General features: G+C 42.4%; 1 protein-coding gene across 1 annotated transcript; it reads right to left on the bottom strand.

The window, feature by feature from the left end:
• Nucleotides 1-19,443: 19,443 nt before the first annotated feature.
• On the bottom strand, nt 19,444-20,466 carry LOC122690466 (casein kinase I-like). Its single transcript, XM_043897429.1, has 2 exons — nt 19,946-20,466; nt 19,444-19,612 (listed from the first exon to the last, which is right to left on the bottom strand). Exons 1-2 carry the CDS (start codon nt 20,464-20,466, stop codon nt 19,444-19,446), a joined length of 690 nt encoding a protein of 229 aa, XP_043753364.1.
• Between the last annotated feature and the right edge of the window lie 897 nt (nt 20,467-21,363).

Below are 21,363 nucleotides of genomic sequence, written 5' to 3'. Positions count from 1 at the left end.
CCAGACAGGAAGAAATCAGCAAGAGAGAAACTCAATGCATAAGAATTAGAGTTTCACTGAACCCTTGGAGTGGACGAGCAGCCTGCAGGCACAAAACACCAAAAACAGCAAAATGAAATCCATGAAAGCCCTTCTTATAGGTTTTCAGAGCAAACACACAGAAGGGCCTCCCTGCCTGGGCCTTGCACTACCAGATTACTTTGTCAGCCTCAAAGTTCTTCATCTGGCAATTTCGCATGACTGGCTCCTTTCTATTCTCTGGTCTCAGCCCAAATACCATCACTTCAGGGAAATCTTTTCTTGAGATTGATGACTGAGAAGTCTCCTCCACTGATTCTTTTATTCTTTTACTCTATAGTGTATGTTGCTAAAATTTTTATTTGTTTTCAAAATTACCTGCATCCTCCACTAGGAGGTAAGGGGCACAATGACTTTACCTTATTCAGTGTGGCTCTATCTCACCAGTGCTACTTGTGAAATCAGAGCACAAGGAAGCCTGATGCTAACCATCCTGAAAGTGGCAACTACAAAGGACATTAAACCAAACCAAGGGAAGATTAACCAGGATGAGAAGAGCAAAAAATGGAGGGAAGGGAGAGGATTTTAAGAAATTCTCAGAGTAGGTTTACGCTGTCACATAGAACCTAAGTGAATTCAAATTAAAAATAAGACCACAAGCAATAAATGCTGGAGAGGGTGTGGAGAAAAGGGAACCCTCTAACACTGTTGGTGGGAATGCAAACTAGTACAGCCGCTATGGAGAACAGTGTGGAGATTTCTTAAAAAACTGGAAATAGAACTGCCATATGACCCAACAATTCCACTTCTGGGCATACACACTGAGGAAACCAGATCTGAAAGAGACATGTGCACCCAAATGTTCATCGCACCACTGTTTATAATAGCCAGGACATGGAAGCAACCTAGATGCCCATCTGCAGATGAACGGATAAGGAAGCTATGCTACATATACACAATGGAATATTCCACAGCTGATAAAAAGAATTCATTTGAATCAGTTCTAATGAGATGGATGAAACCGGAGCCTATTATACAGAGTGAAGTAAGCCAGAAAGATAAAGATCAATACAGTACACTAACACATATGTATGGAATTTTAAAAGATGGTAACGATAACCCTATATGCAAAACAGAAAAAGAGACACAGATGTACAGAACAGACTTTGGGACTCTGTGGGAGAAGGCGAGGGTGGGATGTTCTGAGAGAATAGCATTGAAACAAGTATACTATCAGGGGTGAAACAGATCACCAGCCCAGGTTGGATGCATGAGACAAGTGCTCAGGGCTGGTGCACTGGGATGACCCAGAGGGATGGGATGGGGAGGGAGGTGGGAGGGGGGATCGGGATGGGGAACACATGTAAATCCATGGCTGATTCATGTCAGTGTATGGCAAAAATCACTACAATATTGTAAAGTAATTAGCCTCCAACTAATAAAAATAAATGAAAAAAAAAAGAAAAAGCATAGACATTACTTTGTCCACAAAGGGCCACCTAGTCAAGGCTATGGTTTTTCCAGTAGTCATGTATGGATGTGAGAGTTGGACTATAAAGAAAGCTGAGTGCCGAAGAATCGATGCTTTTGAACTGTGGTGTTGGAGAAGAGTCTTGAGAGTCCCTTGGACTTCAAGGAGATTCAACCAGTCCGTTCTAAAGGAGATGAGTCCTGGGTTTTCATTCGAAGGACTGATGTTGAGGCTGAAACTCCAATATTTTGGCCACCTGATGGGAAGAGCTGACTCATTGGAAAAGACCCTGATGCTGGGAAAGATTGAGGGCAGGAGAAGGGGACGACAGGGGATGAGATGGTTGGATGGCATCACCAACTCAGTGGACATGGGTTTGGGTAGACTCCGGGAGTTGGTGATGGACAGGGAGGCCTGGCGTGCTGTGGTTCATGGGGTCGCAAAGAGTCGGTCACGACTGAGCAGCTGAACTGAACTGAACTGAACAGGTAATGTATAGAATGAAAAATCTAGTCATAAATTTCTGCCATCCATTGTACATAGCAGTCTTTTGTTTAAAAAATAATAATTTTCATTAGTTATCTATTTTATACATACTAGTGTGTATACCTGATTCAGTTTGCTCTACTGCAGAAACTAACACAGCAGTGCAAAGCAACTATATTCCAACAGTAAATAAATAAATAAATAATGTGATGGAAAGGGGAGAAATAATTTTGTCCAGGATTTGACGTTTATTCTCTTTTGTTGCTCATGTTAATGGGGAATTTGTGTCTTTTTCTGTTTTGAAGGAGGCATGTACACTGTATAAACATTTATTTATTTATTTGTCATTGGCTGTGGTGGGGTCTTTGTTCCTGTGCATGGGCTTTCTCTAATTGTGGCAAGCAGGGCTACCACCCAGGTGCAATGCCAGCATGTCTCATTGCAGTGGCCTCTCCTGTTGCAGAGCACAGGCTCTGAAGCACACAGGCTTCAGCGGCTGGTGTGCATAGGCTCTGAGTTTGGCTTCTGGGTTGTAAAGTGCAGCCTCAATCGTTTTAGTGCACAGGGTCACTTGAACGGGAGGCCTTTGTCTTGACAAGTGGACTCTTAACCATTGGACCACCAGGAAAGCCCAACATCAACACTTTTTTCTCAATTTACATAGCTCCCACTACTGCTGCCTTCAAAAACACAGGCATTTTCTCTTGATGCCTTTTTTCTGGGTCAATTTTGACTTAATTCCATAGTTGTTGGCAAATGTTCCATTCAGTTCAGTCACTCAGTCATGTCTGACTCTTTTGTGACCCCATGGACTGCAGCACACCAGGCTTCCCTGTCCATCGCCAACTCCTGAAATTTGCACAAAATCATGTGCATCGAGTCGGTGATGCCACCTAACCATCTCATCCTCTGTCGGCTCCTTCTCTTCCTGCCTTCAATCTTGCCCAGCAACAGGGTCTTTTCTAGTGAGTCAGTTCTTTGCATCAGGTGGTGAAAGTATTGGAGTTTCAACTTCAGCATCAGTCCTTCCAATGAACATTCAGGAATCATTTCCTTTAGCATGGGCTGGTTGGATCTCCTTGAAGTCCAGGGGCCTCTCAAGAGTCTTCTCCAACACCACCGTTCAAAAGCATCATTTCTTCGGTGCTCTGCTTTCTTTAGAGTCCAACTCTCACATCCATACATGACTACTGGAAAAACCACAGCTTTGACTAGACAGACCTTTGTCGGCAAAGTAACGTCTCTGCTTTTCAATATGCTGTCTAGGTTGGTCATAGCTTTTCTTCCAAGGAGCAAGCATCTTTGAATTTCATGGCTGCAGGCAACGTCTGCAGTGATTTTAGACCACAATAAAATAAAGCCTTTCACTGTTTCCATTGTTCCCCCATCTATTTGCCATGAAGTCATTGGACTGGATGCCATGGTCTTACCTTTCTGAATGTTGAGCTTTAAGCCAGCTTTTTCACTCTCCTCTTTCACTTTTATCAAGAGGCTCTTTAGTTCTTCACTTTCTGCCAGAAGGGTGGTGTCACCTGCCTATCTGAGCTTATTGATATTTCTCCCGGCAATGTTGTGCTTCCTCCAGCTTGTGCTTCCTCCATTCCAGCATTTCTCATGATGTACTCTGCACACAAGTTAAATAGACAGGGTGATAATATACAGCCTTGTCGTACTCCTTTTGCAATTTGGAACCAGTCTGTTGTTCCATGTCCAGTACTAACTGCTGCTGCTTGTCCTGCATACTGATATCTCAGGAGGCAGGTTAGGTGGTCTGGTATCCCCACCTCTTGAAGAATTTTCCACAGTTTGTTGTGATCCACACAGTCAAAGGCTTTGGTGTTGTCAATAAAGCAGAAGTAGATGTTTTCCTGGAACTCTCTTGCTTTCTCAAAGATCCAACAGATGTTGACAAGTTGATCTCTGCTTCCTCTGCCTTTTCTAAAGCCAGCTTGAACATCTGGAAGTTCACTGTTCATGTACAGTTGAAGCCTGGCTTGGAGACTTTTGAGCATTACTTTGCTAGCGTGTGAGATGAGTACAACTGTGTGGCAGTTTGAACACTCTTTGGCATTGCCTTAATTTTGGAAGAGAATGACAACTGACCTTCTAAAGTCCTGTGGCAACTGCTGAGTTTTCCAAATGTGCTGGCATATGGAGTGAAGCACTTTTACAGCATCATCTTTTAGGTTTTGAAATAGCTCAGCTGGAATTCCATCACCTCCACTAGCTTTGTTCCTAGTGATGCTTCCTAAGGCCCACTTGACTTCACTTTCCAGGATGTCTGACTCTAAGTGGGTGATCACACCATTGTGGTTATCTGGGTCACTAAGATCTTTTTCGTATAGTTCTTCTGCATGTTCTTGCCACTTCTTCTTAATAGCTTTTGCTTTTGTTAGGTCCCTAACATTTCTGTCCTTTATTGTGCTCAGCTTGGCATGAAATGTTCCTTGGTATCTCTAATTTAGTCTTCCCCATTCTGTTGCTTTCCTCTATTTCTTTGCATTGATCACTGAGGATGGCTTTCTTATCTCTCCTTGCTATTCTTTGTAACTGTGGCTTCAAATGAGTATATCTTTCCTTTTCTCTTTTGCCTTTAGCATCCCTTCTGTTCTCAGCTATTTGTAAGGGCTCCTCAGACAGCCGTTTTGCCCTTTTTACATTTCTTTCTCTTGGGGATGCTCGTGATCACTGCCTCCTGTACAATGGCATAAACCTCCATCCATGATGTTTCAGGCACTCTATCAGATATAATCCTTAGAATCTGTATGTCACTTCCACTGTATAATCATAAGGAATTTGATTTAGGTCATAACCAAATGGTCTAGTGGTTTCCCCTAGTTTCTTCAATTTAAGTCTGAGTTTTAAAACTGCAACCAGCAGTTTTGATCTGAGCCACAGTCAGCTCCCAGTCTTGTTTTTGCTGACCATACAGAGCTTCTCCATCTTTGGCTGCAAAGAATATAATCAATCAAATTTCTGTATTGACCATCTGGTGATATCCATGTGAAGTCATCTCTTGTGTGGTTGGAAGAGGGTGTTTGCTATGACAAGTGAGTTCTCTTGGCAAAACTCTATTAGCCTTTGCCCTGCTTCATTTTTGTACTCCAAAGCCAAATGTGCCTGTTACTCCAGGTATTTCTTGACTTCCTGCCTTTGCATTCCAGTTCCCTATAATGAAAAGGACATCTTTCTTGGGTGTTAGTTCTAGAAAGTCTTGTAGGCCTTCATAGAATTGTTCAACTTCAGCTTCTTCAGCATTACTGGTTGGTGACTAGATTTGGATTACTGTGATATTGAATGGTTGGCAATTGAAACAAACAGAGATCATTCTGTTGCTTTGAGACTGCACCCAAATACTGCATTTCGGACACTTTTGTGGACTATGAAGTCATGAAGAGGTGGAAAACGTACTCTTCCTGATTTCAACACATGGTCTATCTAGAAGAATGTTTCATGTGTCCCAAGAGCAGAATGCATATTCATCCAAGAATGGGTGCAGTGTTCTTTAATATATGTCTACTTGATTGAGTGTTGCTGAAATTTTATAACACTTTCTTCATTTGTCTTCTACTTGTTCAACCAGTTATTTGGCATCTTTTTGGTGAAAACTGAAATGGAGATGTCAGAAATTTATATTTCTATGCAAAGGAACTAGAATACACAAAGCAGGGATTATCATGGAGGATTTCTATTAGGTAATGGTAAGACTTACCTGAAATCTACAATAATTCAGACAGTGTGTTACTGATGTAAGTACAGACACATATTATTAATGAAACAGAATAGAGGTCCAGAAACAGATTTGCACACATATGAACAACCAATTTATGAAAAAAGTGACAAAGTACTTCAATGGGGAAAAGGAAAGCCTTTTTTAAAAACTGTGCTGGAATACCACTTCTGGGCATACACACTGAGGAAACCAGATCTGAAAGAGACACGTGCACCCCAATGTTCATCGCAGCACTGTTTATAATAGCCAGAACATGGAAGCAACCTAGATGCCCATCAGCAGATGAATGGATAAGGAAGCTGTGGTACAGATACACCATGGAATATCACTCAGCCGTTAAAAAGAATTCATTTGAATCAGTTCTAATGAGATGGATGAAACTGGAGCCCATTATACAGAATGAAGTAAGCCAGAAAGATAAAGAACATTACAGCATACTAACGCACATATATGGAATTTAGAAAGATGGTAATGATAACCCTATATTCAAAACAGAAAAAGAGACACAGATGTACAGAACAGACTTTTGGACTCTGTGGGAGAAGGCGAGGGTGGGATGTTTCGAGAGAACAGCATGTATATTATCTAAAGTGAAACAGATCACCAGCCCAGGTGGGATGCATGAGACAAGTGCTCGGGCCTGGTGCACTGGGAAGACCCAGAGGAACCGGGTGGAGAGGGAGGTGGGAGGGGGGATCGGGATGTGGAATACATGTAACTCCATGGCTGATTCATGTCAATGTATGACAAAACCCACTGCAATATTTTGAAGTAATTAGCCTCCAACTAATAAAAATAAATGAAAAAAAAACTGTGCTGGAAGAAGTAGATAAACATTTTGGAAGAGAAAACAAACCGTGACCCACAGTGCACACCATATACAAAAATTAACTTAAGTGTTCACACCACATGCACAAACACACACACACACATGCACAAAATAACTCTGTGAGGTGATGAGTGTGCTGACGAACTTGATTGTGGTACGAAAAACAGACATACAGATCAATGGGACTGATGAGAAAATCCAGAAATAATCCCACACATGGATGGTCAATTGATCCCTACCAAAGGAGCCAAGAAAATGAAAAGGGAAGGACAATCTCTTCAATTAATGGCTCAGGAAACCTGGACAGCCACATGCAATAGAATGAAACTGGAACACTCTCTTACACCACACACCAAAGTTAACTCAAAGTGGATTGAAGACTTGATCATAAGACCTGAACCCATACAAGTTCTGATGAAATCATAGGTGGCAAGCTCCTTGACATAACGCGTGGAGATAAATTCTTGGATTTGACACCAAAATCAAAGGCAACAAAAACAAAACTAAACGAGTCGGAATATACCAAACTAAAAAGTTTATGCATAGCAAATGAAACCTTCCACAAAATGACAAGGCAGCATACTGAATGGGAAAAATTATTTGCAAATTGTATGTCTGATAAGCGGTTAATATCCAAAATATGTGGGGCTTCCCTGATGGTTCAGATGATAAAGAATCTGCCCACAATGCAGGACACCCTGCTTAGATCCCTGGGTCGGGAAGATCCCCTGGAGAAGGAAATGGATTTAAGGAAATAGAACTGAAATCCATAGATTTAAATTCTGTGGATTTGGGTTGACAACACTTCAACACATCGAGTGAGAAAAGCAGGCATTGCGTACCATCTGGAGGGATGAATTAACAAGCATTCCATACCGCTTCTGAAGTACATTTGCCTAAAAATTGAATCTGTTTTGATCAAGCCTCTAAAATTATCAGTTCAAATTAACATAGGAACATGGAAACTATGAAATAACACCACAAGAATACAATTAGAAAATTCCAAAGGGTGGAACATAGTTCAGGGTAAATGGCCCAGTTGCTTCAACAAAAATGTAATCGGGGTAGAGCCCATTAGATCAGTTCCAGATTAAAAGGGACTTCAGAGTTTATTGCGAGAGAAATCTCCACAAATCTCAATTCCTGTATATCTTTCGAGCAGACCCAAGATTGCCTTTTTTCCAAACTATATTTTCAAAGATATTTATATAGTGAACAGCCTTAGAAGATAGAGTCACCCTCTCTAGAGCAAAGGGCAGGTTATACTAGAAATGATGCCCAAGACATTTCTTCCTCAAGGCAAGATTCAGGGAGGCTTACTGCCCTTTATGAAAGACACGATCGATGCCCATAAGCTAGGGGTGCTTCTCCTGTGATGGAACCTAATGCACATGCAGGTAACATCTGGCCTTCTGCATTACCCTGTGGGAACTGAAGCTTGGGGAACTGGTGAGAATGTTCATGCTCTGGCTACCACTAACGCTATGAGTATTCAAGTCTTTGGACTCTGTCCCAGGAGTCTTGTCTTTTCTATCAGCAGCCACAACACCATGGCCAGCTAACTTGTCAGCTTGCATGTAGGACAGAATCTCAGACCTTTCACAGTTCTTGGACGTTTTGGTGATTAGGATGTGCTGGGCACAGATATGTGGCTTTCTGGAAAAGGAAATATAAGGGACTCTTGGACGTCCCTGCCCCAGAGATGTCCACATCCTGGGCTCTGGAACATGTGGATATGTTATACTACATGGCAAAAGGGGAATTAAGGCTGCAGATGGAATTAAGGTTGCTAATCAACTGACCTCAAAACAAGGATACTATTTTAGCCTTTCTGGGTGGGGCCAATGAAAACAGTCCTTAAAAGTGTAGGAGTGAGGTAGACAAGAAGGCTAGAGTAATCTAATATGAGAATATCCAACCCACTGTTGCTGGTATTAAGGATGACGTGAGCCATATCAAGGAACATGTGTGACCTCTAAAAGCTAGGAAGAGCAAAGCAATTGATTCTTGATTGTTGAACCTTTAGAAAAGAACCCATCTGGGTTTCCCTGGTGGCTCAGTGGTAAAGAATCTGCTTGCCAACGCAGGAGACAAGGTTCGATCCCTGATCTGGGAAAATCCCACATGCCACAGATCAACTAAGTCCATGTCACACAACTACTGAGCCCACGCTCTAGAGCCTGGGAACTGCAAGTACTGAGCCCATGTGCTGCAACTAGAGAAGCCCACACACCTAGAGCCTGTGCCCTGCAGCAAAAGACGCCTCCACAATAAGTCCACACAGAGCAACAGAGTCACCCCCGCTCGCTGCTACTAGAGAAAAGTGCACGCACCACTGAAGACCCAACACAGGCAAAATTAATGAAATAAAAAAAAGTGAATCCATATCTGCCAACATCTTGACTTTAGCCCAGTGGGAGTCATTTAAGATTTCAGAACGACAAGATTAAAACTTTCTGTTGTTTTAAGCCACCGAGTTTGTGGCAGTTTGTTACAGCAATGATAGAAAACGGACAGAGGCAAATTAAGGAGATTTGAGAGACGTCTCTGGAGTCAGTAGTGGAAATGTTGATCAAATTGTATGGTCAATAAATGGTCCTCCACTTTACTGCCAGTCAGTGAGGAGGAACGGCAGAAGTTATTGCATACAAAGTGCCATGAAGTAGGTTTAAAGACAGCTGCCTCAATAGTGTTACGTACGGTTGGTCTGAATTCTTCTAGGTGGGGGACTTCCTCCGCAAACTGTGGTCAGTCTCAAGTGTAACTTATTGTACACACTCTCAAGCCTCTCGAGTGTACAAGAGGCACTGATCAAGACCATGCCCAAGAAAAAGAAATGCCAACAGGCAAAATGGTAGTCTGAGGAGGCCTTACACATAGCTGAGGAAAGAAAAGAAGCTAAAGGCAAAGGAGAAAAGGAAAGGTATACCCACTAGAATTCAGAGTTCCAAAGAATAGCAAGGAGAGATAAGAAAGCCTTCCTCAGTGATCAATGCAAAGAAATAGAGGAAAACAATAGAATGGGAACGACTAGAGATCTCTTCAGGAAAATTAGAAATACCAAGGGAACATTTCATGCAAAGATGGGCACAATAAAGGACAGAAATGGTATGGACCTAACAGAAGCAGAAGCTATTAAGAAGAGGTGGCAAGAATACACAGAAGAACTATACAAAAAAGATCTTCATGACCCAGATAACCACGATGGTATGATCACTCACCTACAGCCAGACATCCTGGAATGTGAAGTCAAGTGGGCCTTAGGAAGCATCACTACGAACAAAGCTAGGGGAGGTGATGGAATTCTAGTTGAACTATTTCAAATCCTGAAAGATGACGCTGTGAAAGTGCTGCACTCAAATGCCAGCAATTTGGAAACCTCGGCAGTGGCCACAGGACTGGAAAAGGTCAGTTTTCATTCCAATCCCAAAGAAAGGCAATGCCAAAGTGTCAGGAAGCATTTAACAAGAGGCTTCCTGTGTGCTGTTTTGGATCTGTCAGGAACTCTCTGGCTCTTATTGATTCCTGAATATTCAGGAATTAAGAGGAGAGGCACACCTTTCCCGGGGCTGAGGAATCTAGGCATTTCTCATTACAGTGATAAGTACCCTCTTCCTTCTTATGAAAAGGTGATCGTTTGCAACTCTCTCTTTGATAAGGATCATCTTATGTTTTTGTAAATCTGGAATTTAAATCTTTATCTTTGCTGAGAATAACCACCTTGTAAGACAGTATATATGCCCACGCCATGTTGATTAAAACACCTTTGCTCCATCAGAGCGTTGGTCCCTGCGTCTTTCTTTCTTTTTTTCTTTCTATTCTTCCTGTCTTTCTCTCTCTCTCTCCCTCTATTTCTGGCTAATTCCTTGGAGCGCAGAGGCCTGCTGAGCTCACTTTCTCGCCCTGGCTTCTAAGACCCTCTCGAGAAGGCGCACTGTGCCTTCACCCACTGGAGAGGGCGCCCGGTGCCTACGTGCAGCAGCGCGAGCCCTAGGAACAGGACTCTATTGGCTTTCCGCGTAAACCAGGGGATATCAGCCTCTTTCTCTCTCTAATTCTCCAGACCACCAGGTTCCGGTCCATTAAAGGACCAACAAGTGCTATCAGCCTCTTTCTCTCTCTTACTTTCTTATCGTCGACTGCGGACCACCAGGTCCCGGTCCATTAAAGGACCAACACCAAAGAATGTGCAAACCACTGCACAATTGCACTCATCTCACACGTTACCAAAGTAATGCTCAAAATCTCAAAGCCAGGCTTCAATTGCACGTGAAGCATGAACTTCCAGATGTTCAAGCTGGATTTAGAAAAGGCAGACCAACAAGAGATCAAATTGCAACATCCGTTGGATCATAGCAAAAGCAAGAGTGTTCCAGAAAAACATCTACTTCCGCTTTATTGACTATGCTAAAGCCTTTGACTGTGTGGATCACAACTCATGGAAAATTCTTCAAGAGATGTGAATAGCAGACCCCTGGCCTGCTTCCTGGGAAACCTCTATGCAGGTCAAGAAGCAACAGTTAGAACTAGACATGGAAGAACAGACTGGTTCCAAATTGGGAAAGGAGTACGTCAAAACTGTATACTGTCACCCTGCTTATTTAACTTCTATGCAGACTACATCATGGGAAATGCCAAGCTTGATGAAGCACAAACTGGAATCAAGATTGCCGGGAGAAATATCAATAACTTCAGATGCGCATATTAGACCACCCTTAAGGCAGAAACCAAAGAGAAACTAGAGATCCTCTTGATGAAAGTGGAAAAGGAGAGTGAAAAAGCTGGCTTAAAACTCACCATCCAAAGAATGAAGTTCATGGCATCCTGTCCCATCTCTTCATGGCAAATAGATGGGGAAACAATGGAAACAGTGAGAGACTTTATTCCTTGGGCTCCAAAATCACTGCAGATGGTGACTGAAGCCATAAAATTCAAAGACGCTTGCTCTTTCGAAGAAAAGCTATGACAATCCAAGAGAGCATATTAAAAATCAGAGACATTACTTTGCCCACAAAGGTCCGTCTAGTCAAAGCTATGGCTTTTCCAGTAGTCATGTATGGATGTGAGAGTTGGACCATAAAGAGAGCTGAGGGGCAGAGACTTGATGCCTTTGAACTGTGGTGTTGAAGAAGACTCTTGATAGTTCCTTGGACTGCCAGGAGATCCAATCAGTCCATCCTAAAGGAAATGAATCCTGAATATTCATTGGAAGGACTGATGGTGCAGCTGAAGCTCCAATACATTGGCCACCTGATGTGAATAACTGACTCATTAGAAAAGACCCTGTTGCTGGGAAAGGTTGAAGGCTGTAGGAGAAGGGGACAAGAGAGGATGAGGTGGTTGGATGGCATCACCAACTAGATGGACGTGAATTTTAGCAAGCTCCCGGAGTGGGTGATGGACAGGGAAGCCTGGTGTGCTGCAGTCCATGGGGTCACAAAAGTTGGACAGGACTGAGCAAATGAACTGTACTGATACTGTTAGTAAACATGTATGAAGGATAGTCTTGGTTTTGACAATTAATACCATTGTAGTTACATTTCTGCATCTAAATCTTTGTGCATCTACATGACTGATTTCTAGAAATTGAAGTCTTGGGTCAGGGTGTAAGGACAGATATTTAATGACTTAGGAGGGGATAGTTGGTACACTTGGTCCTGGTGAGAAACCTGCCTCTTCTAAGTTTCACACAACCACATCAGTTACAGATACACAGCTTGTGGCCATAGAAATGTGGTGCTCCTTGGGTCTCCCACAGGGTGCGACCCCCAGCTGAAGTGTGGGTGTTTTCAGGCCGGTGGATCTGATCTCTACAACGATTCTGACGTCACAGACCAAGCTCCTTTCCAATAAAAGCAGGAAATAACCAAGTTTTTAACGAGTTAGCATTAATTCATGTATTTGGTTTTTTGCATCCATTGCTTTCCCAGTATCTTTTGGGGGACTTTAAGAATCCCTGAAGCAAAATGTCCAGGTATGACTCTATAAATTGAGGTCAGAGGAGATATAGAGAGAATGAACAAAGTCAGCACCAGGATCTATTTTGACTGTAGATATTTGTGCCTGATAGTCCTGCAGAGTAAATAAAATCGAGCTATAAGTCTCTTTCTTACCTGTCTATTAGATTCAGCTGGAAAAGAAATGCAGTAATTTGCGAGATTTACATTGGTCACAGGTACAAAATATGCCAATTCTTCCAGGATATATGTTTCCTGATAATTGAATTTCAAAAACATGTTTGACCTCCTTATGGAGTGTAGCTGAGTTAACCTTAACCTTTACCATCTAAATCAGGACACTTTAGAATGGGAAAGGGGCATAATTAGTAACTGGTGGGGGACTTCCTTCCTGGCGGTCCAGTAGTTAGGACTCTGTGGGCTCACTGCTGAGGATCTGGGTTCAATCCCTGGTCAGGGAACCAAGACCTCACAAGCTGTGCAATGCAGCCATTAATAACAGTAATAATGGTTATACCAAACAACAGGTGTAAACTGGACAAGGGGTCGGCCTAATGAAAAAGACAGAGTGTTATCAACAGTAATCTTGTTGAAAGTGTATTATAGTAAGATCTGCCACAGCCGTCTTCTAGACAATGGTTCTCACATATATACGTATCTCACATATTCTCTATCCATTCATTTGTCTATGTAGCCCTCACTGATAGTAAAGAACAACTATTACTGCATGAACACTGGATTTCAGAAATCTCAATTATATTTTCTCCTACAAAATGTTATTTTATATTAGGTATTTAGTAACAGGCATGCTATGATTTATACTAGGATTAAAACTCATTAACAACTTTGCAGGTGGCACAGTGGATAAGAATCCACTTGCCGACACAGGGGACACAGGGGACATTGGTTTGATTCCTGGTGCAGAAAGGTTCCTGGAGTAGGAGTGGGGGGGGGGTGTTTGGATCTGTGTATAGAGATCTGTGATATTTATTGTGCCACAGTGGTACCCTCAGTTTATTGCATGGGAGCAAGACAGAGAAATTATCTTCTAAGACATACAACTATGTGAGAGGGTGGAAATTTAGGATGGAACAGTCCCCCTTCTGAGATGTACCACTGGATGATTTGAGGAATGGGGAAGTCAGAGAGTTTCACAAGCTACCAATGATAAGATAGCATTAGAGATGAAAGGGGAGTTGTCAGAGTGGTCATGAGAGAGTTCAGGGTATTTCACATTCAGTACCTACAGAGGGTTTCATTCCAGTAAGAACAATCAGGTGTCCAATGAGGTGTGACTTCTGGGTAAAGATTTTCCCACAGTCACTGCATTCATAAGGCTTTTCACCAGTATGAATTCTCTGATATGTAATCAAGACTGACTTTTAAGTGAAGGCCTCTCCAGATTCAGTTTAAACATAAGTTCTTTCTGCAGTCCGAGTCTCCTGGTGGATAAGGAGATTTGATCTTCTGGTGAAGACCTTCCCACATCTTGTGCAGGTAAGAGTTTTTACCCTGTATGAGTTTTTCTATGCTCATGCATTTGATTTGGAAGGGCAAGATGTCCCATAGTCACTGCATTCACATGGCTTCCCTCCACTATGAATTTTTTGATGTGCAACCAAGTGGGTCTTCTGGAAAAAAGCCTGCCTACATTCAGTGCATATGCAGGGTTTCACTCCTGTATGAATTCTCTGATGCAACCTCACTATGGACTGATGACTGAAACTCTCATCACATTCATTGCATTCATAGGGCTTTCCCACAGAATCAGCTAGACAAAGAGGTGTGGCTTCTGAGTGAAGCCCTTTCCACATTCACTGCATACATAGGCTGCCTTCCCAGGAAGAAATTTTCAATGAGGCATGTGTTCTTGTTTCTGGCTGAGGGCTTTCCCACACTGATTAGGTTCACAGAATTTCTCATTTCGATGAGAATTAACATAGAAAAAGGAATCAGTAAATTTTGACTACACCCAATAATCGTCTCAAGGTTTTTCTCATGTTACTTCTATTAGGACTTGTAAGTTTAACCTATACTTCAAGCAATTTCCAAATGAATCACCTTTAAGGGGTTGTTCTTATGAACTAACTATGGGCACATATCAGTTATGTTTCCAGTGTACTTACATTCACAGTCTCTATACTTATTCAATGTGTTCTTATTGATGAAAGCAACATGACACAAAGGTCTCTTTTGGTTTTCCTCATATTTATCTGGTCATATCATATTGTCACTGTTTTTATTTAAAAGGAATAATCATTTTAATTAAAAAGAAACAATGAATAATGCCTCTTGAATTCATCCAGTTGCTCATTGTGAAATGAAGCTTTTATGGTAATCTACTGTATGGTTTCAATCTCAGGTTTCTCTCTTAAAAGGAGAAAAAGAAGGCAAAATTCAAACTTAGAACAGTTAGCCACATATAGAGAAGCTACATGCAACCGATCCAGGTTGGACACAGGGAAAGCAGATGATGATGATGATGATGATGATAGCAAACACTCCTATGGTTCTTCATTTATGCTATGTACTTATAGTTTTGAGGACATGCCAGGCACTGTTCTATGTGACACAGAAGTACGTACACACATATGAACTCATTTAATTCTCTCAGAAACCATATGAGCTAGATACTATTATACATTATTTAAAAGAGGAAACTAAAGCCCAGAACAAGTAAAGAATATTCTCAAGATGATACGGGTCATATGCAGGAGAGAATAAAACAAGGCAGCATGTCTCCACTTACATAGACTCTCTGGTATGCATTTGGGGGCTTCCCTGGTGGCTCAGATGATAAAGAATCCACCTGCTAATGCAGGAGACACAAGAGACACGGGTTCCATCCCTGGGTCAGGAAGATCCCCTGGAGAAGGGAACGGCAACCCACTCCAGTATTATTGCCTGGGAAATCCCATGGACAGAGCAGCCAGGTGGGCTACAGTCCACGGGGTCACAAAGAGTCGGACACGACTGAGTGACTAAACACGCACCTACGTAGTACCCATGTAGTTCTTCCATCAGCTCAGCTTTACCCTAAGCAACGTACCAACTCACCTGGAAGGGAAAATCACTGATGCTTTGTACAGAAGATGAAATACAATAGGTTTGAATATTAAATAGAATGAAGAAGTTATGCTATTATCCCATTATACCAAATTTTAAAATACTGAGCCTGATCAGATCATGAAATCCAGTTTGTTTCCCTCTTTGAGGGAGGCTAAAATAGTGAAATCTAGAACTTTGTCTTGTCCCTGCCAAACTTCACTATTCTTTCACTCCGATGCTGTACTCTTTATATCCACAAGCCTCATTTCATTTATTCTATAGATCTTAAGCATCCCGATTCACAGGCATGGATTGAGACTTTCCCCAACTTTCTACTTCATTTAGTATGTATGTACAAAATTCACTAGAGCCAATATTTACTTACAGCCAACACTATTCAACGTGAACAGTTAATGCCTGTGCTGAAAATAATTATCTTTAACAGTCGGAGCCCATAGACTTCCTCATCATAGTCGTCAGTCTGGAAACATAGCTATGAATGTGAGTTTGTATTCTGCCAGTCATGAAAGTGAAAGTCGCTCAGTCGTGCCCAACTCTTTGCAACTCCATGGACTGTTCATGGAATTTTCCAGGCCTGAATACTGGAGTGGGTTGCCTTTTCCTTCTCCAGGGGATCTTCCAAGCCAAGGGATCGAGCAAAGGCCTCCCGCACTGCAGGCAGATTCTTTACCAGTTGAGCCACAAGGGAAGCCCAAGAATACTGGATTGGGTAGCCTATCCGTTCTTCAGAGGATCTTCTTGACCCAGCAATCAAGCCGCTGTCCCCTGCATTGCAGGTGGATTCTTTAACAACCAAGCTATGAGGGATGCCACTAGTCATGAATGTGTCCTCAAAATATCCAGCTTATTCCCCAATCCAATAACTACTCACATACACTCCTTCCATTAATTTGGCTCTTTCTGCTCTTTGTGCCAGTTCAAAATATACATGTGATTCATAGGTCAGTTAAGAGCACTATGCTCTGAAAACTAGTCCACAGTCTCACCACAACTTTAGGGAGCCATAATTTTCTCTGCATTTTAAAAGCAGACATTATCTATGCTGCCCACCTTGATGCTTTCTGAGTGAGAGTTGTCTGCTTCACTAGAGTGATTAATGAACAAGGCTGAATTATTTTTTGTTTTCAAGCCATTTCTCCCCTTCCTACTAACAATCTGTTTCTTAAACACTTTAACACGCTTAAAAGAAAAAAAACAAAACAAAAAACACTGAAACATCTCCCAAAACTATCAATGTCAGTACTTGAACTGGTTTCTCCATTTTTCCACTAGAGAATTTAAGGATAAAATATTATTAATTTTGTATTCTTAAAGTTTTCTCATAGGTATAGGATAGAATATATTCATGTACGACACAATCTAAAAGCATTATTTTTAAAGATATATTTCTGGAAAGAAAGTACAAAATGATTAACATTGGTAGGCCACAGGGAAGAGAACTGGGGAGTAGAGGTGAGAGTAAGATGTTTCAGTGCCTACTCTTTCACACACCTGAATTTCAACATTTATCAATGTGTCATCTCTCCAAAAAGTTTAAATTAAAAGTTAAGATAAAGGGGGGAACGTTTTTATTTGCTCTGAGCTCTATGGGATGGTGGGGGTGAGAAAAGGAAAAGAATATTAGATACTGGAGTGATTAAGGGCCCAATTTTATGGAACAGGTGAAGCCTGTATCTAAATAGAGCCTTAAATAATCAATAGCTTAGACACAGAGAGAAATTTCCTATGTAGGAAGCTTTAAGAAAACTGGAGTTAAACATGAGTTGTGGAAGATATACAGATATACGTTTGAGTTGGCAATAAGGGACCTGCTGTCATTAAGAGGAAAGTTTAATTATCATGTGCTACATAATAGGTAGTAACTGCTATTTTATTTCATAACGCTAGTACAAGATAAATGTCATGGTTTAGGTAATGAAATCTGTCAGTAGCACCTAAAATGAACTTGTCAAAAAACGGAATTAGCTATCCCATTAAGAACAGAATAATCCAACCAGAATACAATATGGACTTGTTTTGTGGTGACATAGATGGGACTTAAAGGGGGGGGGGGGATTTAAATAACACTTTCAAAAAGAGAAAAAAAGAGGAATTGCAGAGTGAAGAATATTGGAGAACAATATCTGCTTTGGGCAATGATGATTCCAGTTAATATATTGAGAATGAAGGAAGTGCACAGCTGTGAGAAATGTCGCTCTACACAGGTAAATTTTGGTACTAAGGTACAGTCCTAGTGCAAGGACTAAAGGGATCACTATATGAGTCAGTAGAATGGGAAAATAAAACGTGTTCAGAATGGATGGAAGATTCCCTTAAGGAAGGGAAGAGCAGAGGACAGTAGACAGGGCCCTTCGGCTAGAGGGAATGGAAGGGGAAAAGTTTGTAAAAAGAAAACAAGGTACTCACCAACAAGGAAAACACAAAATATCTACAGATACAAATGCATAGAACAATAAGAACAAGCACTTCACAGAATGGAATCCCACGTGGATAACAGATGCCATTAACATTCAAAGTAGCTGATTATAAGAGAAATTGAAACACCACAAAGTTAGCAGCTGAGGATGAGGTATAGGGTGATGAGCAAGAGTATAGGATCTGATGTCAGAGCTGACATATGTAAAACAAAATGAGGCTGGTGTTAGATGACATTGAGAAGCTGGAGAGGAAATGGAAAGGGATTGGCAGGAGCAAGGGCAGAACTGGTTCTTTGCAAGGAAGCAGATCCATGAAATCCAAATACATGAGGTCAAAAGCTATGGTGGTGGTGGGGGGGACAGGTCAAAAGCAGCACAAAACAGTAGGGAAGGAAAAAAATAACTAAGAAAGCAAGGTCCTGAGACGGTAGTGTGGCATATGGTCTAGACTACAGGGCTGGGGGGAGAAGGGCAGAATACTCTCCTGCCAGAAAGCCAAAGAGACAATGGGTACTGGCAAGGGTCAAACTAGGAGATGGCATTTAACTATTAAAGGGGCTTCTGTCAACTCTACCTAAGCAACTCTAAAAGTTCAGAGACTTTTTTTTTTCAACAGAAACAGTTTTTTTCCCCAATTGTTTTTTTATTAGGTGGAGGCTAATTACTTTACAAAAGTGTAGTGCATTTTGCCATACATTGACATGAATCAGCCATGGATTTACATGTGTTCCCCATCCTAAACCCACCACCCACCTCCCTCCCCATATAGTTTTTAATGAATCTGTAAATTATAAAGCTCTCATTTCCAAATAAAAACAAATTCCAGATCATGGAGATGTTTATAGTGACTAGTTTATCTAAACATATATACAGGTTCAGTTGTAAGATGTTAACTAAAATTCTGTGACAAATATGCTTTTCCTTAAATACCAAGAATATTAGAGAATTAATGCAGAGTCCTGAGGATAATCTAGTAGTCACTAAGATTTTCTTCAGTCTTCACTTAAGAGGCTGTTATTTCTAGCACAGGTAAGCAGGCACAGTCTTTCATATGATCAAACACTGGAATCTTCGATTGCTACCATCAAAGCAGACTTGCAAACAAGTAGCCAATCACCTTTAGAATGTGTTAAGTGAACAACTTGCAAACCCCAGGGATGGATAAACCCTCAGAATGCATTAACAACCATAGCAACTGCAACGAGACCTCTCAAAGCAGTCTAGTTCAAAATAAAGATTTTAAAGAAAATTGGCATAGGCACAATTTCCCCACCCATTTGTGTCTGTGTGAAGCACTTAGTGAACTTTTCCACTCGAAAAAGTGAAACAGAACACCAGATACCATGGTTCACTAACTACAGAGCCTTCAACTCAGGAGAGACTATCTGTGCTGACCAGAGCCAGTTTATAGGGAAATGAATTTGGTGCTCCAGTCTTCTGCTCTGCGTCCTCTGTTCCTTGATTCATGCCTTGGAACCTTTGGCTTCACTTTTGGTTTCCTCAGATTGATTGCCTGGGGGGGCCGGGGGTTGGGCCTGCTGACCCTGCCCACTTGAAGAGGCAGCCTGCTGTTCTGCTTTCTGCTTTAACACTACCCAGTCAAATGCATAGTCATATTGGTAATTCAGGGTCCTGAAAAGAAGGCGGAATAGCCGCCTCAGATATCTGTAATCCGGGGCTTCCTCAAAGGACAGCCCACAACAATACTTTAAATACATGGCAAATTGTATAGGAAAGCCATCACATAAAACATCAACGGATGTAGTCGTCTTCATTTCTCTAATCTTTTCAAATGTTTCCTTCGTTGTTGCAGCCTGTAATCCTTGCCATGGCAGGCTGGCTCTATTAAAATACATCAAAACATATCCTAATGATTCCATGTCATCTCGGCGACTCTGTCGACCAAGATGTGCAGTGATGCTAGCATAGAGAGGCGTGCCAGTGAGACTTTTACCCTTTTTGTACCGTATGTGTTGCCCCGTCCTGGGGTCTCTGTACTTCTTGGCCAAACCAAAATCGATAAGGAATAACTGCTTCCACTGCTGCCCAGTACCCATTAGGAAGTTTTCTGGTTTAATGTCTCTGTGTATCAGATTGTGTGTATGCACATATTCGAGTCTACTGATCATCTGATCAGCTAACATAAGTATAGTTTTCATAGTGAACTTTCTTGAACAGAAATTGAAGAGGTCTTCAAGGCTGGGTCCCAGAAGATCCATGACGAGCACATTAGAGTCCGCTTCCTGACCAAACCACCGTATCTGGGGGATGCCAACCCCACCTTGAAGAACATCATAGAGCTCCTTCTCATATACCAACAGGGGCTGCCTCGCATCCTGTGACTCTAGTTTCACTGCCACTTCCTCGTGGTTGGTGAGGTCTATCGCCAAATAAACGTCCCCGAAGGAGCCACACCCGATCTCCCGAACCAGTTTATATCTCCCTCCGACAATGGAATCGGCCTTGGGTCCGCTGCTGCTCGCCATCCTGAGAGACAAAGACGGGGTTGGGGTTAAGCTCCGACACCTCTAAGGGGACGATGGACGCCCCTCGGGCTCGTCCACGGAGCAAGGCCGTGAAGGCAGGCAGGAAACAGAGAACGCTGGCTGTTTCTCAGCGTTACAGGGCTCAGAATCCGCCAAGGGGACCCTGACCACCGCTACTGTCAGATGTCTTTTCACCAGCCCACTGACCGTTGAGGGGGTTCTCACCGTTAGCCGGCTGAGCCTCTGGCTTCTGGCGACGACTTCGGGGGCTGGTAAAGGGGAGCCGTGAAGTTATGGCGGCGACACCACTGCCACCAGTGCCGCCGGCTCCCGCCAGGAGGCACCCGGGTGTCTGCGCCGCCACTGCCATCTTGTTATAATGGCTGCAGCCAACACAAAGTGCCCCGAGTTCCCGGCAGGTGCTTCATGGTGCAGAGAACTCTGGGAAAGGAGTCACGGGCGCTCTTAGAACCTTCAAGACAGGTTATCTTCAGAGTCTTTCGAAGGCATCAGCCTGTCCTAGAAAAACAGATCTACTCCACGTCCCCCAGCTACTCAGGTCACACATCTGAGCAGCCGTGATGTGGGTTTTCTTCCTCCAGTGTCCATGGGCCGTCTCCTTTCTCCAGCTTGAAGATGACCTCTGGTTTGCGAGCTTGGTTACCTGTGAACAGGACATGATACGCGATTGGGTCCAGTTAACTGGGTTTCAGGGCCTTTCAACCACGCTCCTATTTGCTCTTCAGGAAAGTAATCCCATTTCCCTGGGAATAGAGTAATCAAGAAGTGTAAAAGGACTGAAGTATCTCGAGCAAATCAAAGAGGACACCATTACACACTTCAGATGCCCCAGAGCATTCAGCAGCTGAGACTGCAAGCAGCCTCTCTGAGGCCCCT

This window comes from Cervus elaphus, chromosome X, assembly GCF_910594005.1.
Source record: "Cervus elaphus chromosome X, mCerEla1.1, whole genome shotgun sequence".
NCBI lineage: Eukaryota > Metazoa > Chordata > Mammalia > Artiodactyla > Cervidae > Cervus > Cervus elaphus.
This window is presented reverse-complemented; position numbering and strand designations above follow the sequence as displayed.